The sequence below is a fragment of the Sphaerodactylus townsendi genome, linkage group LG03 (genome assembly GCF_021028975.2).
Source record: "Sphaerodactylus townsendi isolate TG3544 linkage group LG03, MPM_Stown_v2.3, whole genome shotgun sequence".
NCBI classification, from domain to species: Eukaryota; Metazoa; Chordata; class Lepidosauria; order Squamata; family Sphaerodactylidae; genus Sphaerodactylus; species Sphaerodactylus townsendi.
The window spans coordinates 9263098-9281132 of NC_059427.1; the positions used below are offsets into that span (position 1 = coordinate 9263098).

The 18035-nt window shown below is 45.7% G+C and overlaps 1 protein-coding gene across 1 annotated transcript; it reads right to left on the reverse strand.

Annotated features, from left to right (window-relative positions):
* Positions 1 to 7170: 7170 nt before the first annotated feature.
* LOC125428753 (zinc finger protein 501-like) lies at positions 7171 to 17140 on the reverse strand. Its single transcript, XM_048489372.1, has 6 exons — positions 17123 to 17140; positions 14203 to 14240; positions 13925 to 14007; positions 12092 to 12218; positions 11457 to 11546; positions 7171 to 9746 (listed from the first exon to the last, which is right to left on the reverse strand). The coding sequence occupies exons 3-6, from the start codon at positions 13937 to 13939 to the stop codon at positions 8509 to 8511; spliced, it is 1470 nt and encodes a 489-aa protein (XP_048345329.1). The 5' UTR covers positions 13940 to 14007; positions 14203 to 14240; positions 17123 to 17140; the 3' UTR covers positions 7171 to 8508.
* Between the last annotated feature and the right edge of the window lie 895 nt (positions 17141 to 18035).

An 18035-nucleotide genomic window follows, 5' to 3' on the forward strand; every position in this document is an offset into this window, starting at 1 on the left:
ATAAACTGGTGGGCTGTTTCGTGTGTTTGGGATGGGCTTTCTTTATCAGCCCCCTCTAGCAATGGTTAAAATTGCAAACCCTGAATTCATGATGGTTCTTGCACAAAAATACAACAATCTTTGAAAACCAGCATCCGGGTGGAACTTCTTGGCTGCATGAAGATAATTGTATCAACATTCTGGTTCCTTTTTGGCCGTTCGCCCCTTGAACTAGTTTTCTTTACCAGGGGTCCCTAACCTTTTTCAGCCTATGGGCACCTTTGGAATCCTGACCCAAGATGGTGGGGTCAACCCTCCAATAGCTGCCACACTAGGTGAAGCCACCTACAAAATGTCAGGGAGCTTAATAATGTATAACATAGTGACTCCTCAACATTTCAGGCAGAAGCTCTGGCCCTTTCCGCACGGGCCGAATACAGCGCCCTGGGGACGGCAAAAACGCCGTCCCCAGGGAGCTGTTCGCATGAGGGGCGCAGCTGCTTTGCAGCCGCACCGCCCTCGCACCTCCCCAGCGGCGCGAAGCCACTGTTTCCCAACCTCGCTCCCCGAGCAAGGTTGTTGGGAAACAGCTGCTTCCAACTGCTGCCGTGTGAACGGCAGCGGCTGGAAGGTGCCATCTCTCCCCCCTTTCCCAATCGACTTACTGTCCCTGCGACCGTCCGGCGTGTCGCCGAGGCCAGGGGACATGCCCCCCTGCCCTGTGACTCTGGAACGGTTGTGCGAACGATCCCAGGGGGGTTGGGTCGGCGTCATGTACTGTGGCTGTGTGGAAACGGCCTCTGATTGACTGGATACCTTTTAACCTATACAGCCAATTGGAAACCCTGCTGATTAAAAGCCCCAGCTGGCTCCACCCATTTTTAAAGCACTTGGTGGACTCTAGGGGAAGTGTTGATGGGTACCCTGGTGCTCACAGTATAGTCAGTGGACCTTCAATGAATGAATTTTTAATATGCTCAAGAGACAGCATGTAAATATTCCTCTTGGTTCCACAAACAGGTGCAGTGAAGAAAGATATATGTTTACTTATTTAGTTCATTTCTATCCCATCCTTCATGCAAGGAGTTTGGGGTACATGTTCTCTCCCGGCCCATATTTTAATATGCTCAAGAGACAGCATGTAAATATTCCTCTTGGTTCGACAAACAGGTGCAGTGTAGAAAGATATATGTTTACTTATTTAGTTCATTTCTATCCCATCCTTCATGCAAGGAGTTTGGGGTACATGTTCTCTCCCTGCCCATATTTTATCCTCACAGCAACCACCTGAAGTAGGTTAGGCTGAGGAAAAATATGACTGGCCCAAGGTCACACAATGAGTTTCATAGGAAAGAGGTGGTTTGAATCTGGGGCTCTTAGGTCCAATATTCTAACCACTATACCCTGGTGGCTCTACTGATTTTGCTTCACCATAGCTTTCAGACTCCTTTCTATTTCCTTTGTTCTTCTGTGTGTACATTTAAGCCATTTAGTAACATCTTTCCTTCCAACCCAGGATACATGAAAATCCATAACCATTTAAATTGTTTCCAAGCAATGGAGGCTTTGCCTAGAAGAAAAAGTTTTTATAGTTCACATGTACTGACAACCATTATTTATGGTCCTCCTTTCTCACTGGGACTCAAGGCAGATTGCAAAGAGAGAGTCAACACAATCAACAAGATGGGACATTCAATAAACAATGAAATAGGACTGGGATTGTAATTCAGTCAAAAGTCTAAAAAAAAGACCCGCAACTGAAGCAAAGCAGGCGTGACAAACATGACACATTAAACAATTCAAAATTACACAATAGGAGCCAACCCGCAGCAAATTATACACAATAGTACAGACTACAGTCTCCAATAATTTATTCAGGTAACTTTGTGAAGCTTTTTGTACAGTGCTACCCTTTGGCGGCATATAAAAGCCCTCTTAAATAATCCAGTTTTGGCATAGTTTGTGGAAAGCCAGGAGAGCGGGCGTCTTTCTGAGCTCCTAATATAGGCCATTCTATAAAATGGGGAGGCCATAACAGAGAAGGCATGTGTACAGGCAGATGTTGATTTTGCCCATTTGCAGGTGGGCATTTACAGAAGGCCTTGCTCAGATGGCGAAGCTGTTGTGGCGGTAGGGGTGTAGCTACACAAAACAGTACCCAGAGAAAGTGAAATTCCGCCCCCCTGTCACCCCTGCAAAAAGATCCTGTGGTTCCTTTAAAATTCAGTCTACTTTCCTTCTAGCCAAGCAGTGCCAAGGCCGGCAAGAGACTAGGGACATTTTAGGCTGGGAGGCAGTCCTTCCCTGGCCTTATACCTGCCCCCAGTTTCTTGCTGGCCTCAACACAGCTAGCCTAGAAAGAAAGAAAGCTGAATTTTAAAGGAATGGTTCCTTAAACATTCAGTTTACTTTCCTTCTAACTGGCGCTGAGGCCAACAAGAGGCTGGGGGTAGGACAAGGCTGGAGGGGACGCACTCCTTGTCCCTACCCCCAGTCTCTTGGTGGTCTTGGTGCCGCTCAGCTAGAAGGAAAGTAAACTGAATTTTAAAGGAAACAAATGGGTTTTTTTAGGGGGCAGCAGGCAGGGTGCCCCCAGGCACCCAGAGTTAGAGCCCCTCCTCGCCTCCATCACTATGCCTATGTGTGGTGGTGCATAGGCAGAGAACAGGACTTGCAAATATGAGGGCCCAGGGCTATGAAGGATTTTTATCATTAAACTGAGCTCAGTTATAGATGTGCAGCAATTGCAGACTGGGAGCAATGTACATTCTCCATCTACCTTCCAATAATAGCCAAGCTGCAGCATTCTGTTCCAACTGGATTTTCCTAATTCATTTCAAGAAGAGGCCAAGGTAAATGCATTACAGTGGTCTTGTCTTGATGTCACCATGGCATGGATCAAGGTAGCCAGATGAGCCAAATCACGGTAAGGGGGCATTTTTTAAGACAGGCCGAGTTGGGAGAAAGTCTTGTTTGCAGCTGCATTAACTTGCTTCTCCAGCAATTATGTTGGGCACAGTATAACCCCAAATGAGTTTGCAAGAATCAGCTAAACCTAGAATTGGGGAGCATAATGTTCTTCAAGACCTCCACCTTCCCAACCAGCACTACCTCCTGTCTTTTCAGGGTTTAGTTTCAGTGTGTTCACTCTTAGCCACTGAACCACAGCCAGGCAACGGTTTAGGAACTCTATCACAACATTAGGAGATTAGGATAAGGATGCATATAGTTGTGTATTGTCTTCATACTGATGAAAGCCAACCCACAAACTGCAAATTATTTGTCTTTACATAGAATAGAATAGAATAGAATAGAATAGAATAGAATAGAATAGAATCTTTATTGGCCAAGTGTGATTGGACACACAAGGAATTTGTCTCCGGTGCATATGCTCTCAGTGTACATAAAAGAAAATACATTTGTCAAGAATCATAAGGTACAGCACTTAATGATTGTCATATAGGTCTAGTAAGCAATCAGGAAACAATCAATAGTAATAAAAACATAAAATGTAAAATCATAAAATAAAATGAAATGTCAGCACAGGCTATAGTCATACAGTCATAATTGGGAGGAGATGGGTAATAGGAATGGTGAAAAAAGTAGTGCAGTAATTATATAATAAATATATAATAAATAGTTTGACATTATCGAGGGAATTATTTGTTTAACAGAGTGATGGCATTCGAAAAACTGTTCTTATGTCTAGTTGTCTTGGTGTGCAGTGCTCTGTAGCTTATCGCTTTAGAGGGTAAGAGTTGAAACAGTTTATGTCCAGGATGCAAGGGGTCAGTAAATATTTTCACAGCCCTTTTTTTGACCCGTGCAGTATACAGGTCCTCAATGGAAGGCAGGTTAGCAGCAATTGTTTTTTCTGCAGTTCTGATTATTCTCTGAAGTCTGTGTTGATCTTGTTGGGTTGCAGAACCAAACCACACAGTTATAGAGGTGCAGATAACAGACTCAATGATTCCTCTGTAGAACTGTATCAGCAGCTCCTTGGGCAGTTTGAGCTTCCTGAGTTGGCAAAGAAAGAATATTGTTTGTTGAGCTTTTTTGATGACATTTGGGATATTAGGTGTCCATTTTAGGTCATGAGATATGATGGAGCCTAGAAATTTAAAGGTCTCTACTGTTGATATTGTGTTGTCTAGTATTGTGAGAGGAGGTAGGATGGGAGGGTTTCTCCTGAAATCTACCACCATTTCTACGGTTTTAAGTGTGTTCAGTTCTAGATTGTTCCAGTGGCACCACGAGGCTAGTTGTTCAACCTCCCGTCTGTATGCGGTTTCATCGTTTCATCGGTTTCATAGAGATTGCAGAGCTTGGGGGATAGGTCCCACACTGGTTATCATTGGTTTCCAATGTCAATGCTTTGGGTCCGGTTCATGAGGAATGATTTCAACCAGTCCAATGCACAAATGCCAATGCCTAGGCTCAGTGGTGGGATCCAAAAATTTTAGTAACAGGTTCCCATGGTGGTGGGATTCAAACTGTGGTGTAGCGCCAATGGGGTTGGGCTGGGCACAACGGTGGCGTGGCCAGGCATTCCGGGGGCGGGGCATTCCTGGGCGGGGCTGTGGCAAGGACGCAGCCACTGCGCCGGTCCTTGGGCGGGAAACGAATGCACGCAGGCGCAGGCTGCCACGCATGCCGGTGCACCTCCTGCTAGACTGCTTCAAGTTCTGCGCGCTACTGCTGAGAGGAGGGGCGTAACTAAGGCAAAAATCAAGTGGCAAAATCACCAATTAGTAACCCCCTCTTGGCACACACAAATAATTAGTAACCTACTCTCGGGAACCTGTGAGAACCTGCTGGATCCCACCTCTGCCTAGGCTGCTTCAAGAGGTAGTGGGAGAAGCAGAAGCCCAGTTTGTAGAAAAACCCAATGCAAACTACTGGATTGCCTGTCCCACCCCCTCAAAAAGCCAGAGCAAAGCAAAAGAAGCCAGTCTGCACGAACTGGGCATTGGTGCCCGTCAGGGAAGAGTTAAAAAATCTGTTTGCTTGTCAGAAGCAGCTGCAATGTATAAGTTCAAAAGGATCTGCGATTTATAAATTCAGAAGCATCTGCGATGTATAAGTTATGTTCTGATGGCGGGTTTCCTCCTTATCTCAGTTTTTCCCAAACTTAAGCCAGCTCTGGAACCCTGTTGGTTAGTTGCCGGGATAGAAATGCTCCAAATTGAGAGCAGCAGTGGCGTAGGAGGTTAAGAGCTCGTGTATCTAATCTGGAGGAATCGGGTTTGATTCCCAGCTCTGCCGCCTGAGTTGTGGAGGCTTATCTGGGGAATTCAGATTAGCCTGTATACTCCCACTCACGCCAGCTGGGTGACCTTGGCCTAGTCACAGCTTCCTGGAGCTCTCTCAGCCCCACCTACCTCACAGGGTGTTTGTTGTGAGGGGGGAAGGGCAAGGAGATTGTAAGCCCCTTTGAGTCTCCTGCAGGAGAGAAAGGGGGGATATAAATCCAAACTCTTCTTCTTCTTCTTCAAATAATATAAACACAGCGTGGGTGCTGCTTGGAGAGACTATTACTGTGTTTTCCCAAAAATAAGACAGTGTCTTATATTAATTTTTGCTCCCAAAGATGCGCTATGTCTTATTTTCAAGGGATGTCTTATTTTTCTGTGTTCTGTTCATCGGGCATGCTTCCAAACAAAAACTTTGCTATGTCTTACTTTCGGGGGGATGCCTTATATTTCGCACTTCAGCAAAACCTCTACGACGTCTTATTTTTCGGGGATGTCTTATATTCGGGGAAACAGGGTATTGATGATGATTATCTAATTAATTGGAGTATTTTGTTTCTTTAAAAGTGACATGTGCGTCACGGAATATGAGTCACATGGCAGGTTCCTTGCAATCTAAAATCTGAAGGGGGAGTCCCTCCTCCTGTAAAAAGAAGCGCAGGGAGGCTAAGCTTATTTTGCTTGCCCCTCCAGTATCATGTTGCAAGCAAATAAGCCTCCTTCACTCACTCTTTGCAAAAGAAAAAAGGAAGGAAAAGGAACAAAGACTGTTGCTCCGAAGATGCACCGGACACAATTCTCAGAGCACAAGTAAACAAGGGAAATTCAACCAACTGCAAGGGGGAAGGGGAGAAGGAAGTTGCCGTCAGTATTTTTGGCCCAGTCTTTTTAGGGCCGAGGAGGAATCGGAGCTCTGTGGAATTAACCCCGTAAGGACCGTCTGCTCGAAGAGTCCCAGTTGCTTGTGGATAACGTGATTCATTCCCAGGGTTCTCATCTGTATCCCTGGCAAATAAAAATCCCTGTTTTGTCCCTTTTTTTGCCATGTGTGGCTGATAGATTTATCTGTTTTAGTAAAACATTTTTAATACCCCAACTTTTGTTGCGTTTCAAAGAAGCTCTCTTTCCGAGCTGGGGTTGCCATCCTGCAGGTGGGAGCTGGAGTTCTCCTTAAGTTACAACCATTACCAGACTACAGAGATCAGTACCCCTGGAGAAAAATGGCAGCTTCAAAAGATGGACTCAGCAGCATCACATCCTTGCTGAGCTCCCACTCCCAAATGCCGCTGGGGCCTAGGTTATCCAGATCAGGGTTCCTAATACATAAGAACATAAGAACAAGCCAGCTGGATCAGACCAGAGTCCATCTAGTCCAGCTCTCTGCTACTCGCAGTGGCCCACCAGGTGCCTTTGGGAGTTCACATGTAGGATGTGAAAGCAATGGCCTTCTGCGGCTGTTGCTCCCGAGCACCTGGACTGTTAAGGCATTTGCAATCTCAGATCAAAGAGGATCAAGATTGGTAGCCATAAATTGACTTCTCCTCCATAAATCTGTCCAAGCCCCTTTTAAAGCTATCCAGGTTAGTGGCCATCACCACCTCCTGTGGCAGCATATTCCAAACACCAATCACACGTTGCGTGAAGAAGTGTTTCCTTTTATTAGTTCTAATTCTTCCCCCCAGCATTTTCAATGAATGCCCCCTGGTTCTAGTATTGTGAGAAAGAGAGAAAAATTTCTTACCAAATACTTACCAACATTTACTACATTGAAGGAACTACACTGAGGGAACCATGAAAGAGCAACAGTATTATGTCAGAAAGACTATGGAAGAGTCAGTGACAGTATTGGAGAGGTGCAGTGTGAATATACTAGTCCTTAAATATTGAGGCTAACATGCCAGAGTTTCTAAATAGCCAAGGCAAAAAAAATCAAGGATACTTTTACAAGGAACAAGTTTATTAGGGAAAACCAGGCCCAGCTGATAAACCCATATTTTTGATGCAGCTCCACCACATGCCTGCTGTTTCAAAGACGATTGTATTATAAGACTGCAGGATGACTGGCTATTGAGGGGAAGGAACCTGTTGGCTCAGAAGCAGAGCATCTGCTTGGCTGGCAGGTCAAAGGTTCAGTCCCTGGCATCTCCAGTTGAAAGAATGAGGTAGGCTCAAGTGTCTTAACTTAGTAAAAGGGAAATATGTTTAGGAAGGGGACCGTGGTTTGGTAGTAGAGCATTTCCTTAGCATGCAGAAGGTTCCACATTCATTCCCTGGCATCTCAGTCAATAAGATCAGGTAGTAAGTGATGAGAAAGCCCTCTGCCTGAAAGCTGCTGTGAGTCTGAGTAAATAATATTGACTCTGATGCACCAAAGGTCTCATTCAGTATAAAGCAGCTTCATGTGTTCATGTGACTGTCTGGAGCTGAGCACCCTTCCCACTTCTCTCTCTCCTAGGTATCTGTGTTTTTGAGCTGGCTCTGGGTGACAGGCACCACGGACTGCCTACCAAAGGTCTACTTGGGAGGGGAGAGAGAAAGAAACCCATCCTGCAGCCGGAAGGCGGGAACACTGCTGCTCTAGGAACTGACCAAGGCTGGTCATTCCTGGATCACACAGACTTAGTCAATCAGTAATTCAACCTTTTAGATGTGGAGGACAACTTCTTACCTTGACCTCGTAATTTGGTGATGGGAATTCATATGAAGTAACTACACTGCTAGAATACTGTTAACGTGTTCAGTGTGGTTCTACCTCAGAATTCACAAAATCCAGTTGGTACAGAATGCCACAACACAATCACTCTTGGGAGTGAGGAACAGTCAGCATATCACATCCACAGCGGCATTTCACTCCACTAGCTACCAATTACTTTTTAGGTTAAATTTAAGGGATTATTGACTCCTATAAAGTCTTTCAGGGCATAGGGACTCCATATCAACCGGACCGCTTCCCTTGATGTGTTCTGCACAGACAGCTTTACTCATCTGAGCAAAGCCAATAGGTGAGATCAACAGCTGCATATTCAGAAGTCTACTCTCTTATGGTTCCTATTTGGCGGAATTTCCTCCCTCCATTTAATAATTCCACAGAAAGTGAAAAATGTAACTGATCAAAACAGCATTTTTAAAATAAGGGAACAGGGTGGTAGTTTTAATCTCTGAAGTTTTTTACAACTTTTTACTGCATTATGTATGCATGTATACTATTTCATTGCATTGACATCTTAATTTTTTTAATCATTTGCTTTGATACAATGTCTTTCCACACTCCTGGAATTTATTTATTTTTCTCCCCTGTGTGAATTTTTTTATGTGCATCAAGGTTTTTGCTCGCTCTGAAGTTCTTTCCACATTCCTGGCATGTGTATGTTTTCTTTGCTGTGTGAGTTTTTTCATGGAAAGCAAGTCTTGCACTGTGACCAAAGCTTTTTCCACACACAAGGCATTTACAACTTTCCCCTCCTTTGTGAATTCTTTGATGGGAACCAAGGTTTCCAGCATCACTGAAGCTTTTTCCACAATCCAGGCATTTATACGGTTTCTCCCCTGTGTGAATTCTTTGATGGGAAGTTAGAATATCTTTCCGCCCAAAATTTTTTCCACACTCCAAGCATTTATATGGCTTCTCCCCTGTGTGAATTCTTCGATGGGCAATAAAGTTTCCACTCTCATTAAAACTTTTTCCACATTCTAGACATTTATATTTTCTTACCCCTGTGTGAATTCTTAGATGGGAATTCAAATTTCCACGCCGGCTGAAGCTTTTCCCACACTGCAGGCATTTATATGGTTTCTCCCTGGTGTGAATTCTTTGATGGGCAGCAAGGTTTCCAGCCTGACTGAAGCTTTTTTCACAATCCAGGCATTTATATGGTTTTTCCCCTGTGTGAGTTCTTTGATGGGAAGTTAGAATATCTTTTCTTCCAAAAGTTTTTCCACATTCCAGGCATGTATATGGCTTCTCCCCTGTGTGAATTCTTCGATGGGTAATAAAGCTTCCACTCCCATTAAAACTTTTTCCACATACCAGGCATTTGTATGGTTTCTCTTCTATATGAGTTCTTTGATGGGAACTTAGGCTACCCTTCTGCGCAAAGCTTTTTCCACACTGTAAGCATGTAAATGTTTTCTCTCCATTTTTATTTTTCTGGTACTTATTACATTCTGACTTTTCAGAGACTCTTTCTCCACTTGCAGTTGATTCATTCCTGTTGTCTGTTTTGTGTATTTTTAGAAGTACTGGAAAAAGCACACATGGCTGTAAAGCTATAGGATGCAAAGCACTCGCGGGAAGAACCTGACTATTGAAAATGAGTTTTATACAGTTGGTAAAAGGCTGTGGTGATGGTTGCAGGTTGCTGTATACAGAGGAATTATTGCTCCTGTTAAGAGGGTGGATTCCCTCCACCTTCATCAGTCCTTCACCAACGTTCTCTTTCACTTCGAGATATGAATCTTCATTCTTAATTGCTGGAGACTCTTTTGTTAGGTTCACTGACTCCCACATACTTCCTGCTGAAAAACGAAGAGAAACCTGGTGTGAACTCACCAAAATAAACAGCGCATTACATTTGAGACTGAACTAAATTAACTGCTGTACGAAACACAAGAACACAACCGACTGGCAACTGGACCCACTTAAAAAAAAAAACTCGGCAGGGAACCTGGTCCTGTGACGTAATAGATTTTCTCGACTGATTAGTATTTAATATCAGTGACGGAAGGGATAGCTTTTCCTGTTATTAGTAGGTTACAAGCAGAGAGACCCTTTCCTGAAGTGAAATGAAAATCAGAAAAGCTGCCACAAGGTGTAGGAGAAAGTCAGGGATCCCTTACTCAGCCAAGTGATCTGGAAAAACAGGATACTGACTTGCACTGCATCAAGGTCAGCCTTATCCACTCAGACTGCCAGTAGCTCTCCAGGGTCTAATGCAGAAATCTTTCACAACTCCTCATACCTGGTCCTTTCCACTGGAGATATTGGGGATTGAAGCTGGGACAGTGTAGTGGTTCAGAGCAAAAGATTCTAGGTATGTTTAGTTTGGTGAAGGGAAGGTTAAGAGGTGACATGATAGTCATGTTTAGATATCTGAAGGGATGTCATGTTGGTGAGGGTACAAGCTTGTTTTCTGCTGCTCCAGAGCCTTGGACCAGGAGTAATGGGTTCAAGGTGGAGGAAAAGAGATTCCACCTAAACATCAGGAAAAACTTCCTGACAGAAAGGGCTGTTCGACAGTGGAATGCACTACCTTAGAGTGTGGGGGAGTCTCCTTCTTTGGAGGTTTTTAAAGAGAGGTTGGATGGCCATCTGTCAGGAGTGCTTTGATTATGTGTTCCTGCTTTGCAGAGGGTTGGACTTGATGGCCCTTGGGGTCTCTTCCAGCTCTAATCTCGGAACCATGTTCAATTCCCCATTCCTCCATATAAAGCCTGCTGGGTGACCTTGGGCTAGTCAAGAGTTCTTTGAGAACTCTCTCAGCCACACCTACCATACAAGGTGTCTGTTGTGGGAAGAGGAGGGAGAGGAAGGGAAGGAGTTTGTAAGTTGCAGAGGGAAATCTGTTACACACTGTAACAGATACAGAGACAGTGTGTAACAGACACAGTGTGTAACAGACTTCCCTCTGTGATACACCTCTGAAGATGCCAGCCACAGATGCAGGCGAAACATTAGGAACAAGATCCACCAGACCACGGCCACACAGACTGGAAAACCCACCAGAACCAACACAAATGCTTGTATTCAAATGCTTTTGATCAGAATCAATTATGAAGACAAAGCCAACGTGGGGAATTAAGAAGAAGAAGAGTTTGGATTTATATCCCCCCCTTTCTCTCCTGAAGGAGACTCAACGGGGCTTACAATCTCCTTGCCCTTCCCCCCTCACAACAAACACCCTGTGAGAGCTCCAAAAAGCTGTGACTAGCCCAAGGTCACCCAGCTGGCATGTGTGGGAGTGCATAGGCTAATCTGAATTCCCCAGATAAGCCTCCACAACTCAAGCGGCAGAGCTGGGAATCAAACCCGGTCCCTCCAGGTCAGAGTGCACCTGCTCTTAGTCACTACGCCACTGCTGCTCAAAAAGGTGTTTGGGGAAGAATGTGAGACCAGACTCTTCTCAGTCCAAGAGAAACTAGATTACAGGAAATCCACAAGACCTTGGAAGGAATGCCAGAGCCCCCAGAAAACAGGAAGTCTCTGTACAATCAGATCTAAGCAGCTACCTGTCAATTCCTCCATTTTAAGGTCATGGCGAAAAAGCTCTTCCTCTTCTTCAAGCCAGGTTATGAGGTCAGGTTTGGAAATCGCAGGTCCTTTTTTTTGGGAGAAAACAAAAACATAATTATGACTCTTTTAGAGGCACATAAATATTTGGCAGTTTCAAGGCACCTTTATTCTCTGTTCCTCCACAAATGAGATAATTGGACTCAAGCTCATCAGTCTGTGTCCACTGCTTGACCATCCAGGTGCCAAGAAATGGAAGCCTCTGGTATGCTTATCTCAAGACACCCCACTACACACAAACATACCAGGAACTAAGAATTAGAGTGCCACTGAATTCCAGGAGTGAAAGCCAGCGTGGTGTGGTCATTAAGAGCAGCAGACTCTAATCCAGAGAACTGAGTTCAATTTCCCACTCCTCCACATGATGCCTGATGGGTGACTTGGGGAAATGCCAGCTGTTGACCCTGCGAGGTGGGGAGAACACTGACTCTGCAGCTGGCATTTCCCTAAAAAAACCCAAAAACAATCACAGCGGTTCCCACCAGATCATAGACTTCTGCACAGTGTACTGAAAAGTAGTCCTGTTCACACCTCACAGAATCAAGGAGAGAGTCAAAGAGGAAAGGTTCCTTACCCAGAGAGGCCACATTCCCAAAGTTCTCCAGCATGACTTCCTTGTAGAGAGCTCTTTGGGCTGGGCTCAGAAGGGTCCACTCCTTCTCAGTGAAATACACAGCCACCTCTTCAAAGGACACCAGACCCTGAAGGAAGAAAGTGTTTATTTTTCTGCAAAACTGCTCCACAAAGAAACAGCCAAACATGGATATTGAAATAAGTCCTAAACAGCAGCCGCCAGCAGAGGTCAAAGCCCTGAGCCTTTCCCTTTCCAGGTCTCCTTGAGGGTACCCTAGAGCCAAAAAAGTGGACAACAAAGGGGCAACCAGCCTGCTGTTTGCTCCGGCTTCTTCCTCCTACGCCAACACCTGCCTGACCTCTATGGTCATCTTTGGAAGCTATGGCTGCCCCCTGCCTTCTTAGATCAGCCTGGGGCAATCAGATGTTTTGGAGGTTATTAATTCAACAAGTTTCCATAAGTCAGAAGCAAACTGACAGCACATAAAACATGCATTTTGTAGTAGTGACCATCACCTGGCCAAAAAAAGGTTGGGGACCCTTGCTGCCAAGCAGTTCTGTAGAGGCGGAACAAAGGGAAACTGCGCCTGGAGTGCACTTGCGCCTTGTGCCCCTGCCGCAGCACTGCCCACCCCTGGAACACCCTCGCCACGGAGTCACCCAGTGGTGAAATCCAAAAATTTTAGTGACAGGTTCCCATGGTGGTGGGATTCAAACTGTGGCGTAGCGCCAATGGGGCTGGGCGGGGCATGACAGGGGCGTGGCTGGGCATTTCGGGGGTGGGGCATTCCTGGGCGGGGCTGTGGCAAGGACGGTGCACCGGTCCTTGGGCGGGAAATGAATGCACAGGCGCAGGCTGCCACGCATGCCGGTGCACCTCCTGCTAGACTGCTTCAAGCTCTGCGCGCTACTGCTGAGAAGAGGGGCATAACTAAGGCAAAAATCACGTGGCAAAATCACCAATTAGTAACCCCCTCTCGGCGCACACAAATAATTAGTAACCTACTCTCGGGAACCTGTGAGAACCTGCTGGATCCCACCTCTGGAGTCACCCCCCAGCCCCGTGGGTGCCTCGTCACTGGTTCTGTAAACTAGGCTTTTTTGCCAAGCTGTCTAACAAGAACGTCCCCTCACATACATCATCATCTAGATCAGGGGTAGGGAACATGCGGCTCTTCTGCCCTTGCACTGCGGCTCCACGAGCCAAGCCACTGGCCCCATCCTTGCCGCGCCACCTGCAGGTAGCAGGGGCTGGTCTCTTCCCGTGGCCGGCTGGAGCGCTACTGGGGGCCTACGCCTGCCCCGTTGGGCCGGGGTGGGCGCTTTCCTGGCGACCGGCGAGGCCTGAGCCGCTGGCCCTTACCCGCCCTGCAGGTAGCGGGGCAGAGCGCATCCATGCACTTCTACTCTGGACGAGCCCGAGGAGTGAAAGGTTAAAAAAAACTGTATAGCGTGTTATCTTTATTTTAAATGTCAAAAATTATTTGCGGCTCCAAGTGTTTTCTTTTCCCATGGAAAATGGGTCCAAATGGCTCTTTGAGTGTTAAAGGTTCCCTACCCCTGATCTAGATGAAGAAATGTGCTTTGCAGCTTGAAATTTAGCCCCAATGTTGTCACCTTGAGTCAGTCCTAATACAAGTAGTGCTTTATTGTAGTTGTTGTGGCTTCTCTGCACAGGCCATCCTGTGCAGGCATGGGGGGGGGAGGGGAAATTGACCATTTTCCTGCCTAAGCAATAAGCTGCCTTGACAGCAGCAGAAGCAAAAGGGAGGACAGAATCCTCAGCAGCAGCGAAGGAAGCCCTACTCCCCAGTGACTCCCCCCCTCCCTTTACCTTAACTAGCTCCATGACAGCTTTCACTTCACCACATGGAGGAGATGACGGAGAAGGCACCAAGGGTTTCTTTTCACTGTTGCCTGGAAGAGTGAGAAAAGAAAGCTGGTGAGAAACTCCTTTTTTGGCACACACAAGCTTTTGTGCACTTACTGCTTGCCTACAGGCTGTTTTCTTCATAGTGGAGTTTTCCCCGCTGGTTATCTGTTTGCCCAAGAGAATGCCCTTCTGTGGAAGTGTCCCCCTTATGGTTCGTGTCCTTGGGCTGGAGTACTCACTCAGGGACTTGTTCTCAGGTCCATTCAGCAGAGACAAGCTGGTCCAAAACAACATCTTTTATTTGCAAAGAAGGCACCTCTCACAACTATCAGCATTAGCCAAAGTAGGAGAACTAGAAACTGAAACCAAGAGCTCCACCCAGTAGGATCAAACTACTGGTAAATCACATAGATAATAGAGGAGGAGCAGAGTGTTCCATTATATACATATATGCATAATAAATGTACCACCAAAAGTCCCTTTTGCTAGGACTATTTGCATTTTTAAAAGGGTTCTTTTCTTTTTTTCTAAAGCACTCCTTCCAGTCCAACAGGGTCAAAAATTTAAATCCTGAATGCCTTGCTGTTTTCCTGTAAACTCTGTTGAAGAAGGCTGCCTCCAACTCCCCTTTTATTTTCTGGTGTCTTTCTCAGTGGTTCTCAACCTTCCTAATGCCGTGACCCTTTAGTACAGCTCCTCATGTTGTGGTGACCCCCAACCCTAACATTTATCCATTTTACAAATGGAGAACACTGATGCAGAGAGTCTTAGGTGACCCCTGTGAAAGGGTCGTTCGACCCCCAAAGGGGTCCCGACCCCCAGGTTGAGAACCACTGATCTATCTGTAGCTCAAAAGAACTTGTGGATTTCTCTCAGAGACCCTTGCATTAGCCATAGAACTACAGCACTAAAAAAGAAAACTGAAAAAATCCCACATAAAAAACAGCAAAGCCTTTCTGATTGTTTGGAAATGGTGGACAAAAGGGAGGAAAATTTTATGTTTGGTGAGTGGGGAAGACAGGAAGGAGCAACAAAACCCGGATAAAGAATTATGCTTCCTGTTTAGCTGTTTTACTTCATGGGGAAAAGTGAAGCAGCAGCAGGAAAAGTCGTGTTTTGCCAGCATTCGGAAACTGCAGTTTCTCTCCTCTGCTGTGGCGCCAGAAAGGGAGAAAAACAATAAATAAAGGAAAGCCCACAGAGAAGGAAAGGGTACACTCTTGGCAACACAGAACACAAGTATGTAAAACCCACACATTTTCTCCCCCAATCCTCTGAGTGTCCCTCAATCCGTATTTGTTTCTGGGCACAATTCAACATAACGGATTTGATCTAGGAGTGTTTCAACCTAACATTTCTCCCCCTATCCATTCTGTATGGGGGGTTGGTCCCAAGTTTGTTTATTCGTTCATTATTTTATTTTATTATATTTATTTAGATTTGTTAATTGCTCCTCCCATATTTGGCTTGGGGAGATGCACAATCAACAATGTAATACATAAAAATACATTACAGCTCGCTGTCCCCCTTACCAGCTCAGAACAGCTTCCAGCATAATAACAAAACAATCAAATCAATGTGCAATTTATTCATATGGCATAAGAACAATTTAAAATGTCCATAACAGTTTTAAAAAGAAATAAACAGAAGTATTCATCCATTCTCTTCCCTTTTTAGACATATGTCTCCCCCAACTCTGTAAATCCACTCCCTGGCAATGAGTCACTGACTTATCCCCCGTCCTGTGAAGAAACTGACTCCACCATTTTAGGAACATGTGTTATTAATGGGACAGGAGGTCCCTGAAGTGCTATAAAAAGTCTCAAAGAAGCCGGTGGGAGATCCCAACCACGAACTCTGAAAAGGCAAATGTTTCTTTTTGTAATGGGAAAAACTCCCCGCATGTAGAAAGTCAGCACTGCAAGGAGAAAGTGTGCAGCCTCTGTGCTTGCTATGCTGTTTTTTTCCTTTGGCGGGGAGTTTTTAAACACAGGAAAACCTTTCATCATGTGATTTTCGACCTGCAATCTGAAGTGAAGCTACCCACTCTGTCGCCTCAGGTCTCTGTCCTTCACTTATCATGATCCAGGCCTGAGACAGGCTTTTACAAGGGCCAAATGGGGGCTTTTTCACTTGTTAGGGTTGCCAATTTCCAGGTGGTAGCTGGAGATTGCTTGGGCATACAACTATGGGAGACAGAGATTAGTTCACCAGGAGAAAATAACCACTTTGGAAGTAGACTCCATGCCAAGGGGTGCCATGGTGCCAACTAATATCTTTTCTGGTGCCTATTAAGTGTTTTTAGGGAACAGGCATGGACAGGTAGGGCTTTTGCACAGCAAAGCTTTTGATTGGCCTTTGGCGATTTCATTGTTGGTGCAAATTTTAAAAAATGCTGCCTCGGCAACAGCGGCCACCACAACACAGAGATCTTTGTGTGACTGAAGTTAAGCTGTGGCAATCATTTTGCAGCTGGTTCTACCTCCTTCAGTAACCATTTTGTGCCAGCCATTTTCTTGCTGTGCCCACCATGCCATGTCAGAATTCCAAATGCATCTGAAGGCTCAAAAAAGGGTGGGGACCACTCTAAGCTATTATATCACACTGAGGTCTCCCAGATCTCACCCATAGAGGATGCCCCCCAAATCTGCAAGGATCTCCCAACCTAGAGCTGGCAACATAAACCCCTTCCTGATCCGTGCCCAAAAGAACATAAGAACAAGCCAGCTGGATCAGACCAGAGTCCATCTAGTCCAGCTCTCTGCTACTCGCAGTGGCCCACCAGGTGCCTTTGGGAGCTCACATGCAGAATGTGAAAGCAATGGCCTTCTGCGGCTGTTGCTCCCAAGCACCTGGACTGTTAAGGCATCTGCAATCTCAAATCAAAGAGGATCAAGATTGGTAGCCATAAACCGACTTCTCATCCATAAATCTGTCCAAGCCCCTTTTAAAGCTATCCAGAGGGGCAAGAAGGGCAAGAAGGTCCATTTTGTGTTAGCCTTTTGTCTCACCCCTAATCTTTAATGATTTCTTTGGCTTCACACAAAGTAGCTCCTCTGATGCAAGATAGGGGAAAGTTTCCTGCTTCTGGCCTTGCTCAGCAGCCTCTCCCCATATCCGCTCCTCTTTTGCCCCCCCTTAAAGACCCTTTGAGCTCACCAGATTCTCCACCAGCCATACAACATGCAGCCTGGGAAACTCAGAAGAGAGGTTCCTCCTACAAGGGGTGGTTGGGGTGGAGGAAATCACTTTCCCCCGCATGTCCACGCCTCCCCCCCCCCCGGTGACTCTCTAGGACTGTGGATTCTCTAGCTTTAACCCTTGGAGGGAATCTTACCAGTTAAAAAGGAAAAGGCAGGTGGGGCATGTCACCGCACATGCCAACTCCAGCCCAGGAAATTCATTGAGATTTGTGAGCATACCTATCTCTGGAGGAAGAAAATCTGGGGAAAGATTTCATGTAGTCTTCAGAGTTGTTGTTTTCTTCAAAGGAACTGATTTGCGGAGTTTCTGGAAACCAGTTGTAATTCTTCAGGGCAACACGCCTCCCTAACCGCAAATATCTCCCATCAGAGCATCTGGATCTATTTTCATGGGATGGTGCAAAATTAGAAATATACAAGTAGGAAAACCCACAAGGACTCGCTGGAGGCGTCTCACGTCCCTCTTCCCACTATTTCCTCTTTTCATTTTCTGAAAGCCCCAATAGTCTTTTTTTTCCCTGAATTCTTCTCTCCTTCTGGCCCAGCAGCTAACCTAAATTTATCTGCTCCTCTGTCATCAGCTTTCCCTCTCCCTCCTCAGCAGCCTCTACCTGCGAAAATTATGGTCCATTCTCTCTATTAGGCCAGGCCCACTGGCATCACAGGGAGCCCTTAAGACCTTGTGGGGTGGTACCTCACTTTCCCCTCACCACCCAATTTCCTCTTTCCACCCCCCTGGCAACCCCGACATCCTCTCCCCTTTCCCTGCCTCATTTTCTCCTTCTCAGACATCCACCAACCTACCTTTCAGCTACCTGCCATTTATTTACTTCGTTTATATACCCCACCTTTTATATACTTCATTTATA

Excerpts from the sequence above, each read along its gene's own strand:
- LOC125428753 (XM_048489372.1), bottom strand. Across the intron at positions 11,547-12,091 it reads TGGGAATGTGGCCTCTCTGG|GACCTGCGATTTCCAAACCT; the intron begins GTAAGGAACCTT and ends CCCAAAAAAAAG. Across the intron at positions 9,747-11,456 it reads TAAAATGGAGGAATTGACAG|CAGGAAGTATGTGGGAGTCA; the intron begins GTAGCTGCTTAG and ends TTCGTTTTTCAG.